Source organism: Carcharodon carcharias, chromosome X (genome assembly GCF_017639515.1).
Source record: "Carcharodon carcharias isolate sCarCar2 chromosome X, sCarCar2.pri, whole genome shotgun sequence".
Taxonomy (NCBI): domain Eukaryota; kingdom Metazoa; phylum Chordata; class Chondrichthyes; order Lamniformes; family Lamnidae; genus Carcharodon; species Carcharodon carcharias.
The window spans coordinates 28,224,178-28,249,022 of record NC_054507.1 but is presented as its reverse complement, the minus strand read 5'-3'; the positions used below and the strand labels follow the sequence as shown (position 1 = coordinate 28,249,022).

General features: G+C 55.2%; 1 protein-coding gene across 1 annotated transcript in view; it reads left to right on the top strand.

Annotated features, from left to right (window-relative positions):
- The window catches only part of kif5ab (kinesin family member 5A, b), a 239,515-nt gene that overhangs the window by 25,830 nt on the left and 188,840 nt on the right, over nt 1-24,845 (top strand). Inside the window, exons 7-8 of the mRNA XM_041180288.1 lie at nt 2,569-2,656; nt 5,365-5,489. Of these exons, the coding sequence (XP_041036222.1) occupies nt 2,569-2,656; nt 5,365-5,489 (213 nt within the window). The remainder of the gene's footprint in view (nt 1-2,568; nt 2,657-5,364; nt 5,490-24,845) is intronic.

Sequence of the window (24,845 nt, the reverse complement as noted above, 5' to 3'; positions counted from 1 at the left end):
CAGTACCTGTCCTGGAAGTGTTTGATGGGGACAGAGTAGAGGGAGCTTTACTCTGTATCTAACCCCGTGCTGTACCTGTCCTGGGAGTGTTTGATGGGGACGGTGTAGAGGGAGCCATACTCTGTATCTAACCCCGTGCTGTACCTGTCCTGGGAGTGTTTGATGGTGACAGTGTAGAGGGAGCCATACTCTGTATCTAACCCCGTGCTGTACCTGTCCTGGGAGTGTTTGATGGTGACAGTGTAGAGGGAGCCATACTCTGTATCTAAACCTGTGCTGTACCTGCCCTGGGAGTGTTTGATAGGGAAAGTGTAGAAGGAGCTTTACTCTGTATCTAACCCCGTGCTCTACCTGTCCTGGGAATGTTTGATGGGGACGGTGTAGAGGGAGATTTACTCTGTATCTAACCCCGTGCTGTACCTGTCCTGGGAATGTTTGATGGGGACAGTGTAGAGGGAGATTTACTCTGTATCTAACCCCGTGCTGTACCTGTCCTGGGAATGTTTGATGGGGACAGTGTAGAGGGAGATTTACTCTGTATCTAACCCCGTGCTGTACCTGTCCTGGGAGTTTTTCATGGGGACAGTGTAGAGGTAGCTTTACTCTGTATCCAAACCCATGCTGTACCTGTCCTCGGAGTGTTTGATAGGGAAAGTGTAGAAGGAGCTTTACTCTGTATCTAACCCCGTGCTGTACCTTTCCTGGGAGTGTTTGATGGGGACACTGTAGAGGGAGCTTTACTCTGTATCTAACCCCATACTGTACCTGTCCTGGGTGTGTTTGATGGGGACAGTGTAGAGGGAGCTTTACCCTGTATCTAACCCCGTGCTGTACCTGTCCTGGGTGTGTTTGATGGGGACGGTGTAGAGGTATCTTTACTCTGTATCTAACCCCGTGCTCTACCTGTCCTGGGAATGTTTGATGGGGACGATGTAGAGGGAGATTTACTCTGTATCTAAACCCGTGCTGTAACTCTCCTGGGAGTGTTTGATGTGGACACTGTAGAGGGAGGTTTACCCTGTATCTAACCCCGTGCTGTACCTGTCCTGGGAGTGTTTGATGCGGACAGTGTAGAGTGAGCTTTACTCTGTATCCAAACCCATGCTGTACCTGTGCTCGGAGTGTTTGATAGGGAAAGTGTAGAAGGAGCTTTACTCTGTATCTAACCCCGTGCTGTAACTCTCCTGGGAGTGTTTGATGTGGACACTGTAGAGGGAGGTTTACCCTGTATCTAACCCCGTGCTGTACCTGTCCTGGGAGTGTTTGATGGGGACAGTGTAGAGGGAGCTTTACTCTGTATCTAACCCCGTGCTGTACCTGTCCTGGGAGTGTTTGATGGGGACAGTGTAGAGGGAGCTTTACTCTGTATCTAACCCCGTGCTGTACCTGTCCTGGGTGTGTTTGATGGGGACTGTGTAGAGGGATCTTTACTCTGTATCAAACCCCGTGCTCTACCTGTCCTGGGAATGTTTGATGGGGACGATGTAGAGGGAGATTTACTCTGTATCTAAACCCGTGCAGTACCTGTCCTGGAAGTGTTTGATGGGGACAGTGTAGAGGGAGATTTACTCTGTATCTAACCCCATGCTGCACCTGTCCTGGGAGTGTTTGATGGGGACGGTGTAGAGGGAGATTTACTCTGTATCTAACCCCGTGCTGTACCTGTCCTGGGAGTGTTTGATGGGGGTGGTGTAGAGGGAGCTTTACTCTGTATCTAACCCCGTGCTGTACCTGTCCTGGGAGTGTTTGATGGGGTCAGTGTAGAGGGATCTTTACTCTGTATCTAACTACGTGCTGTACCTGTCCTGGGAGTGTTTGATGGGGACAGTGTAGAGGGCGCTTTACTCTCTTTCTAACCCCGTGCTGTACCTGTCCTGGGAGTGTTTGATGGGGACAGGGTAGAGGGAGCTTTACTCTGTATCTAACCCCGTGCTGTACCTGTCCTCGGAGTGTTTCATGGGGACAGTGTAGAGGGAGCCATACTCTGTACCTAACCCCGTGCTGTACCTGTCCTGGGAGCGTTTGATAGGGAAAGTGTAGAAGGAGCTTTACTCTGTATCTAACCCCGTGCTGTACCTGTCCTGGGAGTGTTTGATGGGGACAGTGTAGAGGGAGCTTTACTCTGTATCTAACCCCGTGCTGTACCTGTCCTGGGAGTGTTTGATGGGGACAGGGTAGAGGGAGATTTACTCTGTACCTAACCCCGTGCTGTACCTGTCCTGGGAGTGTTTGATGGGGACAGTGTAGAGGGAACTTTACTCTGTATCTAACCCCGTGCTGTACCTGCCCTGGGAGTGTTTGATGGGGACAGTGTAGAGGGAGCTTTACTCTGTATCTAACCCCGTGCTGTACCTGTCCTGGGAGTGTTTGATGGGGACGGTGTAGAGGGAGTTTTACTCTGTATCTAACCCCATGCTGTATCTGTCCTGGGTGTGTTTGATGGGACGGCGTAGAGGGAGCTTTACTCTGTATCTAACGCCGTGCTGTACCTGTCCTGGGAGTGTTTGATGGGGACACTCACCTTCACACCCAGTCAGTAAATATAAGTGGTTGTACCTTGTGTTGCAGGGCTGCACAGAGCGTTTCGTTTCCAGCCCGGAGGAGGTGATGGACGTCATCGACGAGGGGAAATGCAATCGCCATGTCGCAGTCACAAGTACGTGAACAAAGTATTATCCAGCCAGCAAAGGGGAGCCGGTTCCCCATCGGATCCCGATTTAATTTCACCGCCTTTCCTACCCACCTCGCCCGATTCCCCTTCCCGGTCCTCACGTTGACATCGTCCTCCACTCCCGGCTCCCGGACAGTTGCCATCACCAGGGATATTCGACTGCACAGCGGCATCGCATACTGACCTCAATCCCTGCCTGGCGCACAGCGTCCAATGTGGTTCACCAGTTTGCCTCACTGGGCAGTGGCCAGAGGTGGGAAACCCTGGCCCGGGGATATTTCATTTCCACTTTCCCCTGGGGGAGGGGAGGTGTTAGCACATTTCCTCCCCGCCCCACTCCATTCCCAGCCCTGGCAGACATTGGGCGAGTCTCCAGCTCCTCCCTTGGACAGCCATGTCGAACCTGTTTCACCAGCTCGGTCTGCCTCGCTCCCTCGCTGGCAGTGAAAATCCACAGCTTGTTCAATCCTTTCCCATGCGTGTGAGCTCCCTGTACTTCTATCGTTCTATTCTATTCTACTCCAGCTTTCTACATCAACTCTGGTGCCTCTGTATTTTTTTTATAATGTGGAGGCCAGAACAGACCAGAGCTCCCAGTGTGGTCTAACCCAGGGATACAGAGACCGGAACTGTGCACAGTGCTCCAAGTGTGGTCTAACCTAGGGATACAGAGACCAGAACTGTGCACAGTGCTCCAAGTGTGGGTCTGACCCAGGGATACAGAGACCAGAACTGTGCACAGTGCTCCCAGTGTGGTCTGACCCAGGGATACAGAGACCAGAACTGTGCACAGTGCTCCAAGTGTGGTCTAACCCACGGATACGTAGACCAGAACTGTGCACAGTGCTCCCAGTGTGGTCTAACCCACGGATACGTAGACCGGAACTGTGCACAGTGCTCCCAGTGTGGTCTAACCCAGGGATACGGAGACAGGAACTGTGCACAGTGCTCCGAGTGTGGTCTAACCCAGGGATACGGAGACCGGAACTGTGCACAGTGCTCCAAGTGTGGTCTAACCCACGGATACGTAGACCGGAACTGTGCACAGTGCTCCCAGTGTGATCTAACCCAGGGATACGGAGACCGGAACTGTGCACAGCGCTCCAAGTGTGGTCTAACCCACGGATACGGAGACCAGAACTGTGCACAGTGCTCCAAGTGTGGTCTAACCCAGGGATACGGAGACAGGAACTGTGCACAGTGCTCCAAGTGTGGTCTAACCCACGGATACGGAGACCAGAACTGTGCACAGTGCTCCCAGAGTGGTCTAACCCAGGGATACGGAGACCAGAACTGTGCACAGTGCTCCGAGTGTGGTCTAACCCATGGATACGGAGATCGGAACTGTGCACAGTGCTCCAAGTGTGGTCTAACCTAGGGATACAGAGACCGGAACTGTGCACAGTGCTCCAAGTGTGGTCTAACCCAGGGATACGGAGACCGGAACTGTGCACAGTGCTCCAAGTGTGGTCTAACCCAGGGATACAGAGACCAGAACTGTGCACAGTGCTCCAAGTGTGGTCTAACGCAGGGATACAGAGACCAGAACTGTGCACAGTGCTCCGAGTGTGGTCTAACCCATGGATACGGAGATCGGAACTGTGCACAGTGCTCCAAGTGTGGTCTAACCCAGGGATACGGAGACCAGAACTGTGCACAGTGCTCCAAGTGTGGTCTAATCCTGGGATAGGGAGACCGGAACTGTGCACAGTGCTCCCAGTGTGGTCTAATCCTGGGATAGGGAGACCGGAACTGTGCACAGTGCTCCCAGTGTGGTCTAACCCAGGGATACGGAGACCGGAACTGTGCACAGTGCTCCAAGTGTGGTCTAACCCAGGGATACGGAGACCGGAACTGTGCACAGTGCTCCCAGTGTGGTCTAACCCAGGGATACGGAGACCGGAACTGTGCACAGTGCTCCCAGTGTGGTCTAACCCAGGGATACGGAGACCGGAACTGTGCACAGTGCTCCCAGTGTGGTCTAACCCAGGGATACGGAGACCGGAACTGTGCACAGTGCTCCAAGTGTGGTCTAACCCAGGGATACGGAGACCGGAACTGTGCACAGTGCTCCAAGTGTGGTCTAACCCAGGGATACGGAGACCGGAACTGTGCACAGTGCTCCAAGTGTGGTCTAAACCTGTGACACGGAGACCGGAACTGTGCACAGTGCTCCAAGTGTGGTCTAACTCAGGGATACGGAGACCGGAACTTTGCACAGCGCTCCAAGTGTGATCTAACCCAGGTATACGGAGACCGGAACTGTGCACAGTGTTCCGAGTGTGGTCTAACCCAGGGATACGGAGACCGGAACTGTGCACAGTGCTACGAGTGTGGTCTAACCCAGGGATACGGAGACCAGAACTGTGCACAGTGCTACGAGTGTGGTCTAACCCAGGGATACGGAGACCAGAACTGTGCACAGTGCTCCGAGTGTGGTCTAACCCTGGGATATGGAGACCGGAACTGTGCACAGTGCTCCAAGTGTGGTCTAACCCAGGGATACAGAGACCAGAACTGTGCACAGTGCTCCCAGTGTGGTCTATGGAGGGTGGAAGTTGGGGCAGATGGGAAGGGTTTGTGGTTGGGGAGGCGGGGGCGGAGAGTGGCTGAGGGGGGTAATGGACAGGTCGAACAAGGAAATGTGAGTTAATCGGGCCTGCCTCTCTCTCTCTCTCGCCCTGTCTGCTCAGATATGAATGAACACAGCTCCCGGAGTCACAGCATCTTCCTCATCAACATCAAGCAGGAGAATATGGAGACCGAGCAGAAACTGAGTGGGAAACTCTACCTCGTGGACCTGGCCGGCAGTGAGAAGGTTGGGGGAGGGAGCGGGGGTCCAGGTTGTTGGGGGTGGTGGGGGGGGGTAGGTACGGAGGCTCATGGTTGTACTCCGGTTGGCGGTGGGCGGGGTATTGGGTGGGGACGTGGGATAGGTGGGCAAGGGGTGTGGGCTGGCCCTCTTTGTCCCTCTCTTGTTCCCAACCTTCCTGTTGCCCAACGTCTCTCCACCTGGCTGTGATAGCAGGCTCCTCGAGGGTCCTCCTGAGTGTCTAATATCCACGTGTCGCTCCCCAACCCGCTCCAGAGGAAGGCGGTGGTCCGGTTTGGCCGTGGTCCCCACTCCCCACCACCCCCCACCACCCCCACCGCCCCGCCGGGGAAGGCTCGCTCGTCCCAAATCCGGGTAGGGTGAAGACTCGAGGGCCTTGCTTAGTGTCCTGGTGTGAGGGGTCTCCCTCCTCTGTCCGTCCAGGGTTCACAGAATTGTTACGTGGCAGAAGGAGAGCCATTCGGCCCATCGTCTGTGTCCGTGGCGGCTCTCCGAATGAGCAAATTCCCGAGTCCCGCTTCCCCCCCACCCCCACACCTACCATTTCGCACCATGGCCTTGCACATTCCACCCTTTCAGATATGAGACTAACTCCCTTTTGAACCCCTCGATTGACCCTGTCTCCATCACACTCTCAGACAGCGCATTCCAGACCCTAAAGCCTTGATTGACCCTGCCTCCCGGACACTCTCAGGCAGCGCATTCCAGACCCTAACGCCTCGATTGAACCTGTCTCCCTGACACCCTCAGGAAGCGCATTCCAGATCCTAACGCCTCGATTGAACCTGTCTCCACCACAATCTCAGGCAGCACATTCCAGACCCTAACGCCTCGATTGAACCTGTCTCCCCGACACTCTCAGGAAGCACATTCCAGATCCTAACGCCTCGATTGAACCTGCCTCCACCACACTCTCAGGCAGCGCATTCCAGATCCTAACGCCTCGATTGAACCTGCCTCCACCAAACTCTCAGGCAGCGCATTCCAGACCCTAACGCCTCGATTGACCCTGTCACCCCCACACTCTCAGGCAGCACATTCCAGACCCTAACGCCTGGATTGACCCTGTCTACACCACACTCTCAGGCAGTGCATTCCAGAACCTAAAGCCTCGATTGAACCTGTCTACACCACACTCTCAGGCAGTGCATTACAGATCCTAACGCCTCGATTGACCCTGTCTCCCGAACACGCTCAGGCAGCGCATTCCAGACCCTAAAACCTCGATTGAATCTGTCTCCACCAAACTCTCAGACAGCGCATTCCAGATCCTAACGCCTCGAATGAACCTGTCTCCACCACACTCTCAGGCAGCGCATTACAGACCCTAACGCCTCGATTGAACCTGTCTCCACCACACTCTCAGGCAGAACATTCCAGACCCTAACGCCGATGTTGACCCTGTCTCCACCACACTCTCAGGCAGCACTTTCCAGATCCTAACGCCTCGATTGAACCTGTCTCCATAACACTCTCAGGCAGCACATTCCAGACACTAACGCGTCGATTGAGCCTGTCTCCACCACACTCTCAGGCAGAGCATTCCAGATCCTAACGCCTCGATTGAACCTGCCTCCACAAGACTCTCAGGCAGCGCATTCCAAACCCTAATGCCTCAATTGACCCTGTCTCCCCCACAATCACAGGCAGCACATTCCAGATCCTAACGCCTCGATTGACCCTGTCTCCACCACACTCTCGGGCAGCACATTCCAGACACTAACGCCTCGATTGACCCTGTCTCCACCACACTCTCGGGCAGCACATTCCAGACACTAACGCCTCGATTGACCCTGTCTCCACCACACTCGCAGGCAGCGCTTTCCAGACCCTAACGCCTCGATTGACCCTGTCTCCACCACACTCTCAGGCAGCACATTCCATATCCTAACGCCTCGATTGGCCCTGTCTCCACCACACTCTCAGGCAGTGCATTCGAGACCGTAACGCCTCGATTGACTCTGTCTCCCGAACACTCTCAGGCAGCGCATTCAAGACCCAAAAACCTCGATTGACCCTGTCTCCACCACACTCTCCGGCAGCACATTCCCGACCCTAAAGCCTCGATTGACCCTGTCTCCACCACAATCTCAGGCAGCAAATTCCAGAGCCTAACGCCTCGATTGACCCTGTCTCCACCACATTCTCAGGCAGTGCATTCCAGACCCTAATGCCTCGATTGACCCTGTCTCCACCACACTCTTCGGCAGCACATTCCCGACTCTAACGCCTCGAATGACCCTGTCTCCACCACACTCTCAGACAGCGCATTCCAGACCCTAATGCCTCGATTGACCCTGTCTCCACCACACTCTGAGGCAGTGCATTCCAGACCCTAACGCCTCGATTGACCCTGTCTCCACCACACTCTCAGGCAGCACATTCCAGATCCTAACGCCTCAATTGGCCCTGTCTGCACCACTCTCTCAGGCAGTGCATTCGAGACCCTAACGCCTCGATTGACCCTGTCTCCACCACAATCTCAGGCAGCACATTCCAGACCCTAACGCCTCGATTGAACCTGTCTCCCCACACTCTCAGGCAGCGCATTCCAGACCCTAACAACTCGATTGAACCTGTCTCCCCAACACTCTCAGGCAGCACATTCCAGATCCTAATGCCTCAATTGAACCTGTCTCCCCCACACTCTCAGGCAGCGCATCCAGATCCCAACGCCTCGATTGACCCTGTCTCCCCAACACTCTCAGACAGTGCATTCCAGACCCTAACGCCTCGATTGAACCTGTCTCCCCCACACCCTCAGGAAGCGCATTCCAGACCCTAACGCCTCGATTGAACCTGTCTCCACCACAATCTCAGGCAGCACATTCCAGACCCTAATGCCACGATTGTCCATGTCTCCACCACACTCTCAGGCAGCACATTCCAGATCCTAACGCCTCGATTGACCCTGTCTCCCCAACACTCTCAGCCAGCGCATTCCAGATCCTAACGCCTCGATTGAACCTGTCTCCACCACACTCTCAGCCAGCGCATTCCAGATCCTAAAGCCTCGATTGAACCTGCCTCCACCAAACTCTCAGCCAGCGCATTCAAGACCCTAACGCCTCAATTGACCCTGTCTCCACCACACTCTCAGGCAGCACGTTCCAGACCCTAACGCCTGGATTGACCCTGTCTCCACCACAGTTTCTGGCAGCACATTCCAGACCCTAACGCCTCGATTGACCCTGTCTCCACAACACTCTCAGGCAGCACATTCCAGACCCTAACGCGTCGATTGACCCTGTCTCCACCACACTCTCAGGCAGCACATACCAGATCCTAACGCCTCGATTGAACCTGCCTCCACAAGACTCTCAGGCAGCGCATTCCAGACCCTAATGCCTCAATTGACCCTGTCTCCCCCACAATCACAGGCAGCACATTCCAGATCCTAACGCCTCGATTGACCCTGTCTCCACCACACTCTCGGGCAGCACATTCCAGACACTAACGCCTCGATTGACCCTGTCTCCACCACACTCTCGGGCAGCACATTCCAGACACTAACGCCTCAATTGACCCTGTCTACACCACACTCGCAGGCAGCGCTTTCCAGACCCTAACGCCTCGATTGACCCTGTCTCCACCACACTCTCAGGCAGCACATTCCATATCCTAACGCCTCGATTGGCCCTGTCTCCACCACACCCTCAGGCAGTGCATTCGAGACCGTAACGCCTCGATTGACTCTGTCTCCCGAACACTCTCAGGCAGCGCATTCAAGACCCAAAAACCTCGATTGACCCTGTCTCCACCACACTCTCAGGCAGCACATTCCAGACCCTAACGCCTCGATTGACTCTGTCTCCACCACACTCTCAGGAAGCGCATTCCAGATCCTAACGCCTCGAATGAACCTGTCTCCACCACACTCTCAGGCAGCGCATTCCAGACCCTAACGCCTCGAATGAACCTGTCTCCACCACACTCTCAGGCAGCGCATTCCAGACCCTAACGCCGCGATTGACCCTGTCTCCCCCACACTCTCAGGCAGCACTTTCCAGACACTAACGCCTCGATTGACCGTGTCTCCACCACACTCTCAGGCAGCACATTCCAGATCTTAACGCCTCGATTGAACCTGTCTCCCCGACACTCTAAGGCAGCACATTCCAGATCCGAACGCCTCGATTGACCCTGTCTCCACCACACTCTCCGGCAGCACATTCCCGACCCTAAAGCCTCGATTGACCCTGTCTTCACCACACTCTCAGGCAGCAAATTCCAGAGCCTAACGCCTCGATTGACCCTGTCTCCACCACATTCTCAGGCAGTGCATTCCAGACCCTAATGCCTCGATTGACACTGTCTCCACCACACTCTCCGGCAGCACATTCCCGACCCTAACGCCTCGATTGACCCTGTCTCCACCACACTCTCAGACAGCGCATTCCAGACCCTAATGCCTCGATTGACCATGTCTCCACCACACTCTCAAGCAGTGCATTCCAGACCCTAACGCCTCGATTGACCCTGTCTCCACCACACTCTCAGGCAGCACATTCCAGATCCTAACGCCTCAATTGGGCCTGTCTGCACCACTCTCTCAGGCAGTGCATTCCAGACCCTAACGCTTCGATTGACCCTGTCTCCACCACAATCTCAGGCAGCACATTCCAGACCCTAACGCCTCGGTTCAACCTGTCTCCCCACACTCTCAGGCAGAGCATTCCAGACCCTAACAACTCGATTGAACCTGTCTCCCCAACACTCTCAGGCAGCACATTCCAGATCCTAATGCCTCAATTGAACCTGTCTCCCCCACACTCTCAGGTAGCGCATCCAGATCCTAACGCCTCGATTGACCTTGTCTCCACCACACTCTCAGGCAGCACATTCCAGATCCCAACGCCTCGATTGACCCTGTCTCCCCAACACTCTCAGACAGTGCATTCCAGACGCTAACGCCTCGATTGAACCTGTCTCCCCCACACCCTCAGGAAGCGCATTCCAGAACCTAACGCCTCGATTGAACCTGTCTCCACCACAATCTCAGGCAGCACATTCCAGACCCTAACGCGTCGATTGACCCTGTCTCCACCACACTCTCAGGCAGCGCATTCCAGATCCTAACGCCTCGATTGACCCTGTCTCCACCACATTCTCAGGCAGTGCATTCCAGACCCTAATGCCTCGATTGACACTGTCTCCACCAAACTCTCCGGCAGCACATTCCCGACCCTAACGCCTCGATTGACCCTGTCTCCACCACACTCTCAGACAGCGCATTCCAGACCCTAATGCCTCGATTGACCCTGTCTCCACCACACTCTCAGGCAGCACATTCCAGATCCTAACGCCTCAATTGGGCCTGTCTGCACCACTCTCTCAGGCAGTGCATTCCAGACCCTAACGCTTCGATTGACCCTGTCTCCACCACAATCTCAGGCAGCACATTCCAGACCTTAACGCCTCGGTTCAACCTGTCTCCCCACACTCTCAGGCAGAGCATTCCAGACCCTAACAACTCGATTGAACCTGTCTCCCCAACACTCTCAGGCAGCACATTCCAGATCCTAATGCCTCAATTGAACCTGTCTCCCCCACACTCTCAGGTAGTGCATCCAGATCCTAACGCCTCGATTGACCTTGTCTCCACCACACTCTCAGGCAGCACATTCCAGATCCCAACGCCTCGATTGACCCTGTCTCCCCAACACTCTCAGACAGTGCATTCCAGACGCTAACGCCTCGATTGAACCTGTCTCCCCCACACCCTCAGGAAGCGCATTCCAGATCCTAACGCCTCGATTGAACCTGTCTCCACCACAATCTCAGGCAGCACATTCCAGACCCTAACGCGTCGATTGACCCTGTCTCCACCACACTCTCAGGCAGCGCATTCCAGATCCTAACGCCTCGATTGACCCTGTCTCCACCACACTCTCAGGCAGCGCATTCCAGACCCTAACGCCTTGATTGAACCTGTCTCCACCACACTCTCAGGCAGTGCATTACAGATCCTAACGCATCGAATGAACCTGTCTCCACCACACACTCAGGCAGCACATTCCAGATCCTAACGCCTCAATTGGCCCTGTCTGCACCACTCTCTCAGGCAGTGCATTCCTGACCCTAACGCCTTGATTGACCCTGTCTCCACCACAATCTCAGGCAGCGCATTCCAGACCCTAACACCTCGATTGAACCTGTCTCCCCCACACTCTTACACAGCGCATTCCAGACCCTAACGCCTCGATTGAACCTGTCTCCACAACACCTTCAGGAAGCGCATTCCAGACCCTAACGCCTCGATTGAACCTGTCTCCACCACAATCTCAGGCAGCACTTTCCAGACACTAACGCCTCGATTGACCGTGTCTCCACCACACTCTCAGGCAGCACATTCCAGATCTTAACGCCTCGATTGAACCTGTCTCCCCGACACTCTAAGGCAGCACATTCCAGATCCGAACGCCTCGATTGACCCTGTCTCCACCACACTCTCCGGCAGCACATTCCCGACCCTAAAGCCTCGATTGACCCTGTCTTCACCACACTCTCAGGCAGCAAATTCCAGAGCCTAACGCCTCGATTGACCCTGTCTCCACCACATTCTCAGGCAGTGCATTCCAGACCCTAATGCCTCGATTGACACTGTCTCCACCACACTCTCCGGCAGCACATTCCCGACCCTAATGCCTCGATTGACCCTGTCTCCACCACACTCTCAGACAGCGCATTCCAGACCCTAATGCCTCGATTGACCATGTCTCCACCACACTCTCAAGCAGTGCATTCCAGACCCTAACGCCTCGATTGACCCTGTCTCCACCACACTCTCAGGCAGCACATTCCAGATCCTAACGCCTCAATTGGGCCTGTCTGCACCACTCTCTCAGGCAGTGCATTCCAGACCCTAACGCTTCGATTGACCCTGTCTCCACCACAATCTCAGGCAGCACATTCCAGACCCTAACGCCTCGGTTCAACCTGTCTCCCCACAATCTCAGGCAGAGCATTCCAGACCCTAACAACTCGATTGAACCTGTCTCCCCAACACTCTCAGGCAGCACATTCCAGATCCTAATGCCTCAATTGAACCTGTCTCCCCCACACTCTCAGGTAGGGCATCCAGATCCTAACGCCTCGATTGACCTTGTCTCCACCACACTCTCAGGCAGCACATTCCAGATCCCAACGCCTCGATTGACCCTGTCTCCCCAACACTCTCAGACAGTGCATTCCAGACCCTAAAGCGTCGATTGACCCTGTCTCCACCACACTCTCAGGCAGCGTATTCCAGATCCTAACGCCTCGATTGACCCTGTCTCCACCACACTCTCAGGCAGCGCATTCCAGACCCTAACGCCTTGATTGAACCTGTCTCCACCACACTCTCAGGCAGTGCATTACAGATCCTAACGCATCGAATGAACCTGTCTCCACCACACACTCAGGCAGCACATTCCAGATCCTAACGCCTCAATTGGCCCTGTCTGCACCACTCTCTCAGGCAGTGCATTCCAGACCCTAACGCCTCGATTGACCCTGTCTCCACCACAATCTCAGGCAGCGCATTCCAGACCCTAACACCTCGATTGAACCTGTCTCCCCCACACTCTTACACAGCGCATTCCAGACCCTAACGCCTCGATTGAACCTGTCTCCACAACACCTTCAGGAAGCGCATTCCAGACCCTAACGCCTCGATTGAACCTGTCTCCACCACACTCTCAGGCAGCACATACCAGACCCTAATGTCTCGATTGATCCTGTCTCCACCACAATCTCAGGCAGCACATTCCAGACCCTAACGCCGCGATCGACCATGTCTCCACCACACTCTCAGGCAGCACATTCCAAATCCTAACGCCTCGATTGACCCGGTCTCCACCACACTCTCAGGCAGCACATTCCAGACCCTAACGCCGCGATTGACCATGTCTCCACCACACTCTCAGGCAGCACATTCCAAATCCTAACGCCTCGATTGAACCTGCCTCCACCAAACTCTCAGGCAGCGCATTCCAGACCGTAATGCGTCAATTGACCCTGTCTCCACCACACTCTCAGGCAGTGCATTCCAGACCCTAACGCGTCGATTGACCCTGTCTCCACCACACTCTCAGGCAGCGCATTCCAGATCCTAACGCCTCGATTGACCCTGTCTCCACCACACTCTCAGGCAGCGCATTCCAGATCCTAACGCCTCGATTGACCCTGTCTCCACCACACTCTCAGGCAGCGCATTCCAGATCCTAACGCCTCGAATGAACCTGACTCCCCCACACCCTCAGGAAGCGCATTCCAGACCCTAACGCCTCGATTGAACCTGTCTCCACCACACTCTCAGGCAGCGCATTCCAGACCCTAACGCCTCGATTGACCGTCTCCACCACACTCTCAGGCAGTACTTTCCAGACACTAATGCCTCGATTGACCCTGTCTCCACCACACTCTCAGGCAGCACATTCCAGATCCTAATGCCTCGATTGGCCCTGTCTCCACCACACTCTCAGGCAGTGCATTCGAGACCGTAACGCCTCGATTGACTCTGTCTCCCGAACACTCTCAGGCAGCGCATTCAAGACCCAAGAACCTCGATTGACCCTGTATCCACCCCACTCTCAGGCAGCACATTCCAGACCCTAACGCCTCGACTGACCCGGTCTCCACCACAATCTCAGGCAGCACATTCCAGACCCTAACGCCTCGATTGACCCTGTCTCCACCACACTCTCAGGAAGCGCATTCCAGATCCTAACGCCTCGAATGAACCTGTCTCCACCACACTCTCAGGCAGCGCATTCCAGACCCTAACGCCTAGAATGAACCTGTCCCCACCACACTCTCAGGCAGCGCATTCCAGACCCTAACGCCGCGATTGACCCTGTCTCCCCCACACTCTCAGGCAGCACTTTCCAGACACTAACGCCTCGATTGACCGTGTCTCCACCACACTCTCAGGCAGCACATTCCAGATCCTAACGCCTCGATTGAACCTGTCTCCCCGACACTCTCAGGCAGCACATTCCAGATCCTAACGCCTCGATTGACCCTGTCTCCACCACACTCTCCGGCAGCACATTCCCGACCCTAAAGCCTCGATTGACCCTGTCTCCACCACATTCTCAGGCAGTGCATTCCAGACCCTAATGCCGCGATTTACCCTGTCTCCACCACACTCTCAGGCAGCACATTCCAGACCCTAACGCCTCGATTGACCCTGTCTCCACCACACTCTCAGACAGCGCATTCCAGACCCTAATGCCTCGATTGACCCTGTCTGCACCACAATCTCAGGCAGCACATTCCAGACCCTAACGCCACGATTGTCCATGTCTCCACCACACTCTCAGCCAGCGCATTCCAGATCCTAAAGCCTCGATTGAACCTGCCTCCACCAAACTCTCAGGCAGCGCATTCCAGACCCTAACGCCTCAATTGACCCTGTCTCCACCACACTCTCAGGCAGCACGTTCCAGACCCTAACGCCTGGATTGACCCTGTCTCCACCACACTCTCAGGCAGCACATTCCAGATACTAATGCCTCGATTGGCCCTGTCTCCACCACACTCTCAGGCAGTGCATTCGAGACCGTAACGCCTCGATTGACTCTGTCTCCCGAACACTCTCAGGCAGCGCATTCAAGACCCCAAAACCTCGATTGACCCTGTATCCACCCCACTCTCAGGCAGCACATTCCAGACCCTAACGCCTCGACTAACCCGGTCTCCACCACAATCTCAGGCAGCACATTCCAGACCCTAACGCCTCGATTGACCCTGTCTCCACCACACTCTCAGGAAGCGCATTCCAGATCCTAACGCATCGAATGAACCTGTCTCCACCACACTGTCAGGCAGCGCATTCCAGACCCTAACGCCTGGAATGAACCTGTCTCCACCACACTCTCAGGCAGTGCATTCCAGACCCTAACGCCGCGATTGACCCTGTCTCCCCCACACTCTCAGGCAGCACTTTCCAGACACTAACGCCTCGATTGACCGCGTCTCCACCACACTCTCCGGCAGCACATTCCCGACCCTAAAGCCTCGATTGACCCTGTCTCCACCACATTCTCAGGCAGTGCATTCCAGACCCTAATGCCGCGATTGACCCTGTCTCCACCACACTCTCCGGCAGCACATTCCCGACCCTAACGCCTCGATTGACCCTGTCTCCACCAGACTCTCAGGCAGCATATTCCAAATCGTAACGCCTCGATTGACACTGTCTCCACCACACTCTCAGGCAGCGCATTCCAGATCCTAACGCCTCGAATGAATCTGACTCCCCCACACCCTCAGGAAGCGCATTCCAGACCCTAACGACTCAATTGAACCTGTCTCCACCACACTCTCAGGCAGCGTATTCCAGACACTAACGCCGCGAATGACCGTCTCCACCACACTCTCAGGCAGCGCATTCCAGATCCTAACGCCTCGATTGAACCTGTCTCCACCACACTCTCAGGCAGCGCATTCCAGACCCTAACGCAGCGATTGACCCTGTCTCCACCACACTCTCAGGCAGCGCATTCCAGATACTAACGCCTCAATTGACCCTGTCTCCACCACACTCTCAGGCAGCACATTCCAGACCCTAACGCCTCGATTGAACCTGTCTGCACCACACTCTCAGGCAGCACATTCCAGATCCTAACAACTCGATTGAACCTGTCTCCACCACAGTCTCAGGCAGTGCATTACAGATCCTAACGCATCGAATGAACCTGTCTCCACCACACTCTCAGGAAGCGCATTACAGACCCTAAACCCTCGATTGACCCTGTCTCCACCAGACTCTCAGGCAGCATATTCCAAATCCTAACGCCTCGATTGACCCTGTCTCCATCACACTCTCAGGCAGCGCATTCCAGATCCTAACGCCTCGATTGAACCTGACTCCCCCACACCCTCAGGAAGCACATTCCAGACCCTAACGCCTCGATTGAACCTGTCTCCACCACACTCTCAGGCAGCGCATTCCAGACACTAACGCCTCGATTGACCCTGTCTCCACTACAATCTCAGGCAGCACGTTTCAGACCCTAACGCCTGGATTGACCCTGTCTCCACCACACTCTCAGGCAGCACATTCCAGACCCTAACGCCGCGATTGACCCTGTCTCCACCACACTCTCAGGCAGCGCATTCCAGACCCTAACAACTCGATTGAACCTGTCTCCCCAACACTCTCAGGCAGCACATTCCAGACCCTAATGCCTCGATTGAACCTGTCTCCACCACAATCTCAGTCAGCACATTCCAGAAACTAACGCCGCGATTGACCATGTCTCCACCACACTCTCAGGCAGCACATTCCAGATCCTAACGCCTCGATTGACCCTGTCTCCACCACACTCTCAGGCAGCAATTTCCAGATCCTAATGCTTCGATTGAACCGGTCTCTCCGACCCTCTCAGGAAGCACTTTCCAGATCCTAAAGCCTCAATTGAACCTGCCTCCACCAAACTCTCAGGCAGCGCATTCCAGACCTTAACGCCTCAATTGACACTGTCACCCCCACACTCTCAGGCAGCACATTCCAGACCCTATCGCCTCAATTGACACTGTCACCCCCACACTCTCAGGCAGCACATTCCAGATCCTAACGTCTCGATTGACCCTGTCTCCACCACAATCTCAGGCAGCACGTTCCAGACCCTAACGCCTGGATTGACCCTGTCTCCACCACACTCTCAGGCAGCACATTCCAGATCCTAACGCCTCGATTGACCCTGTCTCCACCACAATCTCCGGCAGCACATTCCCGAACCTAACGCCTCGATTGACCCTGTCTCCACCACACTCTCAGACAGCGCATTCCAGACCCTAATGCCTCGATTGACCCTGTCTCCACCACGCTCTCAGGCAGTGCATTCCAGACCCTATCGCCTCGATTGAACCTGTCTCCCCCACACTCTCAGGCAGCGCATCCAGTTCCTAATGCCTCAATTGAACCTGTCTCCCCCACACTCTCAGGCAGCACATTCCAGATCCCAACGCCTCGATTGACCCTGTCTCCACCACACTCTCAGGCAGCGCATTCCAGACCCTAACGCCTCGATTGACCCTGTCTCCACCACACTCTCAGGCAGCGCATTCCAGACCCTAACGCCTCGATTGAACCTGTCTCCACCACACTCTCAGGCAGCGCATTCCAGACCCTAATGCCTCGATTGAACCTGTCTCCACCACACTCTCAGGCAGCACATTCCAGATCCTAACGCCTCGATTGACCCTGTCTCCACCACACTCTCAGGCAGCACATTCCAGATCCTAACGCCTCGATTGACCCTGTCTCCACCACACTCTCAGGCAGTGCATTCCAGACCCTAACGCCTCGATTGAACCTGTCTCCACCACACTCTCAGGCAGCGCATTCCAGATCCTAACGCCTCGATTGAACCTGTCTCCACCACACTCTCAGGCAGCGCATTCCAGACCCTAACGCCTCGATTGACCCTGTCTCCACCACACTCTCAGGCAGCGCATTCCAGACCCTAACGCAGCGATTGACCCTGTCTCCACCACACTCTCAGGCAGCGCATTCCAGATACTAACGCCTCGATTGACCCTGTCTCCACCACACTCTCAGGCAGCACATTCCAGACCCTAACGCCTCGATTGAACCTGTCTGCACCACACTTTCAGGCAGCACATTCCAGATCCTAACAACTCGATTGAACCTGTCTGCACCACACTCTCAGGCAGCACATTCCAGGCCATAACGCCTCGATTGAACCTGCCTCCACCACACTCTCAGGCAGCGCATTCCAGTCCCTAACGCCTCGATTGACCCTGTCTCCCCCACACTCTCAGGCAGCACATTCCAGACCCTAACGCCTCGATTGACCCTGTCTCCCCCACACTCTCAGGCAGCACATTCCAGGTCCTAACTCCTCGATTGAACCTGCCTCCACCACACTCTCAGGCAGCACATTCCCGACCCTAAAGCCTCGATTGACCCTGTCTCCCGAACACTCTCAGGCAGCGCATTCAAGACTCAAAAACCTCGATTGAACCTGTCTCCACCACACTCTCAGGCAACGCATTACAGACCCAAACGCCTCGATTGAACCTGTCTCCACCACACTCTCAGTCAGCACATTCCAGACCCTAACGCCTCGATTGCCCTGTCTCCACCACACTCTCAAGCAGCACAGTCCAGATCCTAATGCCTCGATTGAACCGGTCTCTCCGACACTCTCAGGAAGCACATTCCAGATCCAAACGCCTCGATTGAACCTGCCTCCACCAAACTCTCTGGCAGCGCATTCCAGACCCTAACACCTCAATTGACACTGTCACCCCCACACTCTCAGGCAGCACATTCCAGACCCTAACGCCTCAATTGACACTGTCACCCCCACACTCTCAGGCAGCGCATTCCAGGCCCTAACGCCTCGACTGAACATGTCTCCACCACACTCTCAGGCAGCGCATTTCAGACCCTAACAACTCGATTGAACCTGTCTCCCCAACACTCTCAGGCAGCACATTCCAGACCCTAATGCCTCGATTGAACCTGTCTCCACCACAATCTCAGGCAGCACATTCCAGAAACTAACGCCGCGATTGACCATGTCTCCACCACACTCTCAGGCAGCACATTTCAGATCCTAAAGCCTCGATTGACCCTGTCTCCACCACACTCTCAGGCAGCACATTCCAGATCCTAATGCCTCGATTGAACCGGGCTCTCCGACACTCTCAGGAAGCACATTCCAGATCCTAACGCCTCGATTGAACCTGCCTCCACCAAACTCTCAGGCAGCGCATTCCAGACCCTAACGCCTCAATTGACACTGTCACCCCCACACTCTCAGGCAGCACATTCCAGACCCTAACGCCTCAATTGACACTGTCACCCCCACACTCTCAGGCAGCACATTCCAGATCCTAACGCCTTGATTGACCCTGTCTCCACCACAATCTCAGGCAGCACGTTCCAGACCCTAACGCCTGGATTGACCCTCTCTCCACCACACTCTCAGGCAGCACATTCCAGATCCTAACGCCTCGATTGACCCTGTCTCCACCACACTCTCAGGCAGCGCATTCCAGATCCTAACGCCTCGATTGAACCTGTCTCCACCACACTCTCAGGCAGCGCATTCCAGACACTAACGCCGCGATTGACCGTCTCCACCACACTCACAGGCAGTACTTTCCAGACACTAATGCCTCGATTGACCCTGTCTCCACCACACTCTCACGCAGAGCATTCCAGATCCTAACGCCTCGATTGAACCTGTCTCCACCAAACTCTCAGGCAGCGCATTCCAGACCCTAACGCAGCGATTGACCCAGTCTCCACCACACTCTCAGGCAGCGCATTCCAGACCCTAACGCAGCGATTGACCCTGTCTCCACCACACTCTCAGGCAGCACATTCCAGACCCTAAACCCTCGATTGACCCTGTCTCCACCAGACTCTCAGGCAGCATATTCCAAATCCTAACGCCTCGATTGACCCTGTCTCCACCACACTCTCAGGCAGCGCATTCCAGATCCTAACGCCTCGAATGAACCTGACTCCCCCACACCCTCAGGAAGCACATTCCAGACCCTAACGCCTCGTTTGAACCTGTCTCCACCACACTCTCAGGCAGCGCATTCCAGACACTAACGCCGCGATTGACCGTCTCCACCACACTCTCAGGCAGTACTTTCCAGACACTAATGCCTCGATTGACCCTGTCTCCACCAAACTCTCAGGCAGCGCATTCCAGACCCTAACGCAGCGATTGAACCTGTCTCCACCACACTCTCCGGCAGCACATTCCCGACTCTAAAGCCTCGATTGACCCTGTCTCCACCACACTCTCAGGCAGCACATTCCAGATCCTAACGCCTCAATTGGCCCTGTCAGCACCACTCTCTCAGGCAGTGCATTCCAGACCCTAATGCCTCGATTGAACCTGTCTCCCCCACACTCTCAGGCAGCGCATCCAGATCCTAACGCCTCGATTGAACCTGCCTCCACCAAACTCTCAGGCAGCGCATTCCAGACCCTAACGCTTCAATTGACACTGTCACACCCACACTCTCAGGCAGCACATTCCAGACCCTAACGCCTCAATTGACACTGTCACCCCAGCACTCTCAGGCAGCACATTCCAGATCTTAACGCCTCGATTGACCCTGTCTCCACTACAATCTCAGGCAGCACGTTTCAGACCCTAACGCCTGGATTGACCCTGTCTCCACCACACTCTCAGGCAGCACATTCCAGATCCTAACGCCTCGATTGACCCTGTCTCCACCACACTCTCAGGCAGCGCATTCCTGACCCTAACGCCTCGATTGAACCTGTCTCCACCACACTCTCAGGCAGCGCATTCCAGACCCTAACGCCTCGATTGAACATGTCTCCACCACACTCTCAGGCAGCGCATTTCAGACCCCAACAACTCGATTGAACCTGTCTCCCCAACACTCTCAGGCAGCACATTCCAGACCCTAATGCCTCGATTGACCCTGTCTCCACCACACTCTCAGGCAGCACATTCCAGACCCTAACGCCTCGATTGACCCTGTCTCCACCACACTCTCAGGCAGCACATTCCAGACCCTAACGCCTCGATTGACCCTGTCTCCACCACACTCTCAGGCAGCAGCATTCCAGACCTAAAGCCTCGATTGAACCTGTCTCCACCACACTCTCAGGCAGCGCATTACAGACCCAAACGCCTCGATTGAACCTGTCTCCACCACACTCTCAGGCAGCACATTCCAGACCCTAACGCCTCGATTGACCATGTCTCCACCACACTCTCAGGCACTGCATTCCAGACCCTAATGGCTCGATTGAACCTGTCTCCACCACACTCTGAGGCAGTGCATTCCAGACCCTAACGCCTCGATTGACCCTGTCTCCACCACACTCTCAGGCAGCACATTCCAGATCCTAACGCCTCGATTGACCCTGTCTCCACCACACTCTCAGGCAGCGCATTCCAGACCCTAACGCCTCGATTGACCCTGTCTCCACCACACTCTCAGGCAGCGCATTCCAGACCCTAACGCCTCGATTGAACCTGTCTCCACCACACTCTCAGGCAGCGCATTCCAGACCCTAACGCCTCGATTGAACCTGTCTCCCACACACTCTCAGGCAGCGCATTCCAGACCCTAACGCCTCGATTGAACCTGTCTCCACCACACTCTCAGGCAGCACATTCCAGACCCTAATGCCTCGATTGAAGCTGTCTCCACCACACTCTCAGGCAGCACATTCCAGACCCTAACGCCTCGATTGACCATGTCTCCACCACACTCTCAGGCAGCACATTCCAGATCCTAACGCCTCGATTGACCCTGTCTCCACCACACTCTCAGGCAGCACATTCCAGACCCTAACGCCTCGATTGACCCTGTCTCCACCACACTCTCAGGCAGCACATTCCAGATCCTAACGCCTCGATTGAACCTGTCTCCACCACACTCTCAGGCAGCGCATTCCAGACCCTAATGCCTCAATTGACCCTGTCTCCACCACACTCTCAGGCAGTGCATTCCAGACCCTAACGCCTCGATTGACCCTGTCTCCACCACACTCTCAGGCAGCACATTCCAGATCCTAACGCCTCGATTGACCCTGTCTCCACCACACTCTCAGGCAGCGCATTCCAGACCCTAACGCCTCGATTGACCCTGTCTCCACCACACTCTCAGGCAGCGCATTCCAGATCCTAACGCCTCGATTGAACCTGTCTCCACCACACTCTCAGGCAGCGCATTCCAGACCCTAACGCCTCGATTGAACCTGTCTCCACCACACTCTCAGGCAGCGCATTCCAGACACTAACGCCTCGATTGAACCTGTCTCCACCACACTCTCAGGCAGCACATTCCAGACCCTAATGCCTCGATTGACCCTGTCTCCACCACACTCTCAGGCAGCACATTCCAGATCCTAATGCCTCAATTGGCCCTGTCTCCACCACACTCTCAGGCAGCGCATTCCAGATCCTAACGCCTCGATTGACCCTGTCTCCCCAACACTCTCAGACAGTGCATTCCAGACCCTAACGCCTCGATTGACCCTGTCTCCACCACACTCTCAGGCAGCGCATTCCAGACCCTAACGCCTCGATTGAACCTGTCTCCACCACACTCTCAGGCAGCACATTCCAGACCCTAACGCCTCGATTGACCCTGTCTCCACCACACTCTCAGGCAGCGCATTCCAGATCCTAACGCCTCGATTGACCCTGTCTCCACCACACTCTCAGGCAGCACATTCCAGACCCTAACGCCTCGATTGACCTGTCTCCACCACACTCTCAGGCAGCGCATTCCAGACCCTAACGCCTCGATTGACCTGTCTCCACCACACTCTCAGGCAGCACTTCCAGACCTAACGCCTCGATTGACCCTGTCTCCACCACACTCTCAGGCAGCACATTCCAGATCCTAACGCCTCGATTGACCTGTCTCCACCACACTCTCAGGCAGCACATTCCAGATCCTAACGCCTCGATTGACCCTGTCTCCACCACACTCTCAGGCAGCACATTCCAGACCCTAACGCCTCGATTGACCCTGTCTCCACCACACTCTCAGGCAGCGCATTCCAGATCCTAACGCCTCGATTGACCCTGTCTCCACCACACTCTCAGGCAGCACATTCCAGACCCTAACGCCTCGATTGACCTGTCTCCACCACACTCTCAGGCAGCACATTCCAGACCCTAACGCCTCGATTGACCCTGTCTCCACCACACTCTCAGGCAGCACATTCCAGACACTAACGCCTCGATTGACCCTGTCTCCACCACACTCTCAGGCAGCGCATTCCAGATCCTAACGCCTCGATTGAACCTGTCTCCACCACACTCTCAGGCAGCGCATTCCAGACCCTAACGCCTCGATTGACCCTGTCTCCACCACACTCTCAGGCAGCACATTCCAGATCCTAACGCCTCGATTGACCCTGTCTCCACCACACTCTCAGGCAGCACATTCCAGATCCTAACGCCTCGATTGACCTGTCTCCACCACACTCTCAGGCAAGTGCATTCCAGACCCTAACGCCTCGATTGACCCTGTCTCCACCACACTCTCAGGCAGCGCATTCCAGACCCTAACGCCTCGATTGACCCTGTCTCCACCACACTCTCAGGCAGCACATTCCAGACCCTAACGCCTCGATTGAACCTGTCTCCACCACACTCTCAGGCAGCACATTCCAGACCCTAACGCCTCGATTGACCCTGTCTCCACCACACTCTCAGGCAGCGCATTCCAGATCCTAACGCCTCGATTGAACCTGTCTCCACCACACTCTCAGGCAGCGCATTCCAGACCCTAACGCCTCGATTGAACCTGTCTCCACCACACTCTCAGGCAGCGCATTCCAGACCCTAACGCCTCGATTGACCCTGTCTCCCCCACACTCTCAGGCAGCACATTCCAGACCCTAACGCCTCGATTGACCCTGTCTCCACCACACTCTCAGGCAGCACATTCCAGACCCTAACGCCTCGATTGACCCTGTCTCCACCACACTCTCAGGCAGCGCATTCCAGACCCTAACGCCTCGATTGACCCTGTCTCCACCACACTCTCAGGCAGCACATTCCAGACCCTAACGCCTCGATTGACCCTGTCTCCACCACACTCTCAGGCAGCACATTCCAGATCCTAACGCCTCGATTGACCCTGTCTCCACCACACTCTCAGGCAGCAGCATTCCAGACCTAACGCCTCGATTGACCCTGTCTCCACCACACTCTCAGGCAGCGCATTCCAGACCCTAACGCCTCGATTGACCCTGTCTCCACCACACTCTCAGGCAGCGCATTCCAGACCCTAACGCCTCGATTGACCTGTCTCCACCACACTCTCAGGCAGCGCATTCCAGATCCTAACGCCTCGATTGCCCTGTCTCCACCACACTCTCAGGCAGCGCATTCCAGACCCTAACGCCTCGATTGACCCTGTCTCCACCACACTCTCAGGCAGCGCATTCCAGATCCTAACGCCTCGATTGAAGCTGTCTCCCCCACACCCTCAGGAAGCACATTCCAGATCCTAATGCCTCAATTGGCCCTGTCTCCACCACACTCTCAGGCAGCACATTCCAGATCCCAACGCCTCGATTGACCCTGTCTCCACCACACTCTCAGGCAGCGCATTCCAGATCCTAACGCCTCGATTGAACCTGTCTCCACCACACTCTCAGGCAGCACATTCCAGACCCTAACGCCTCGATTGACCCTGTCTCCACCACACTCTCAGGCAGCACATTCCAGATCCTAACGCCTCGATTGACCCTGTCTCCACCACACTCTCAGGCAGCGCATTCCAGATCCTAACGCCTCGATTGAACCTGTCTCCCCGACACTCTCAGGCAGCACATTCCAGATGCTAACGCCT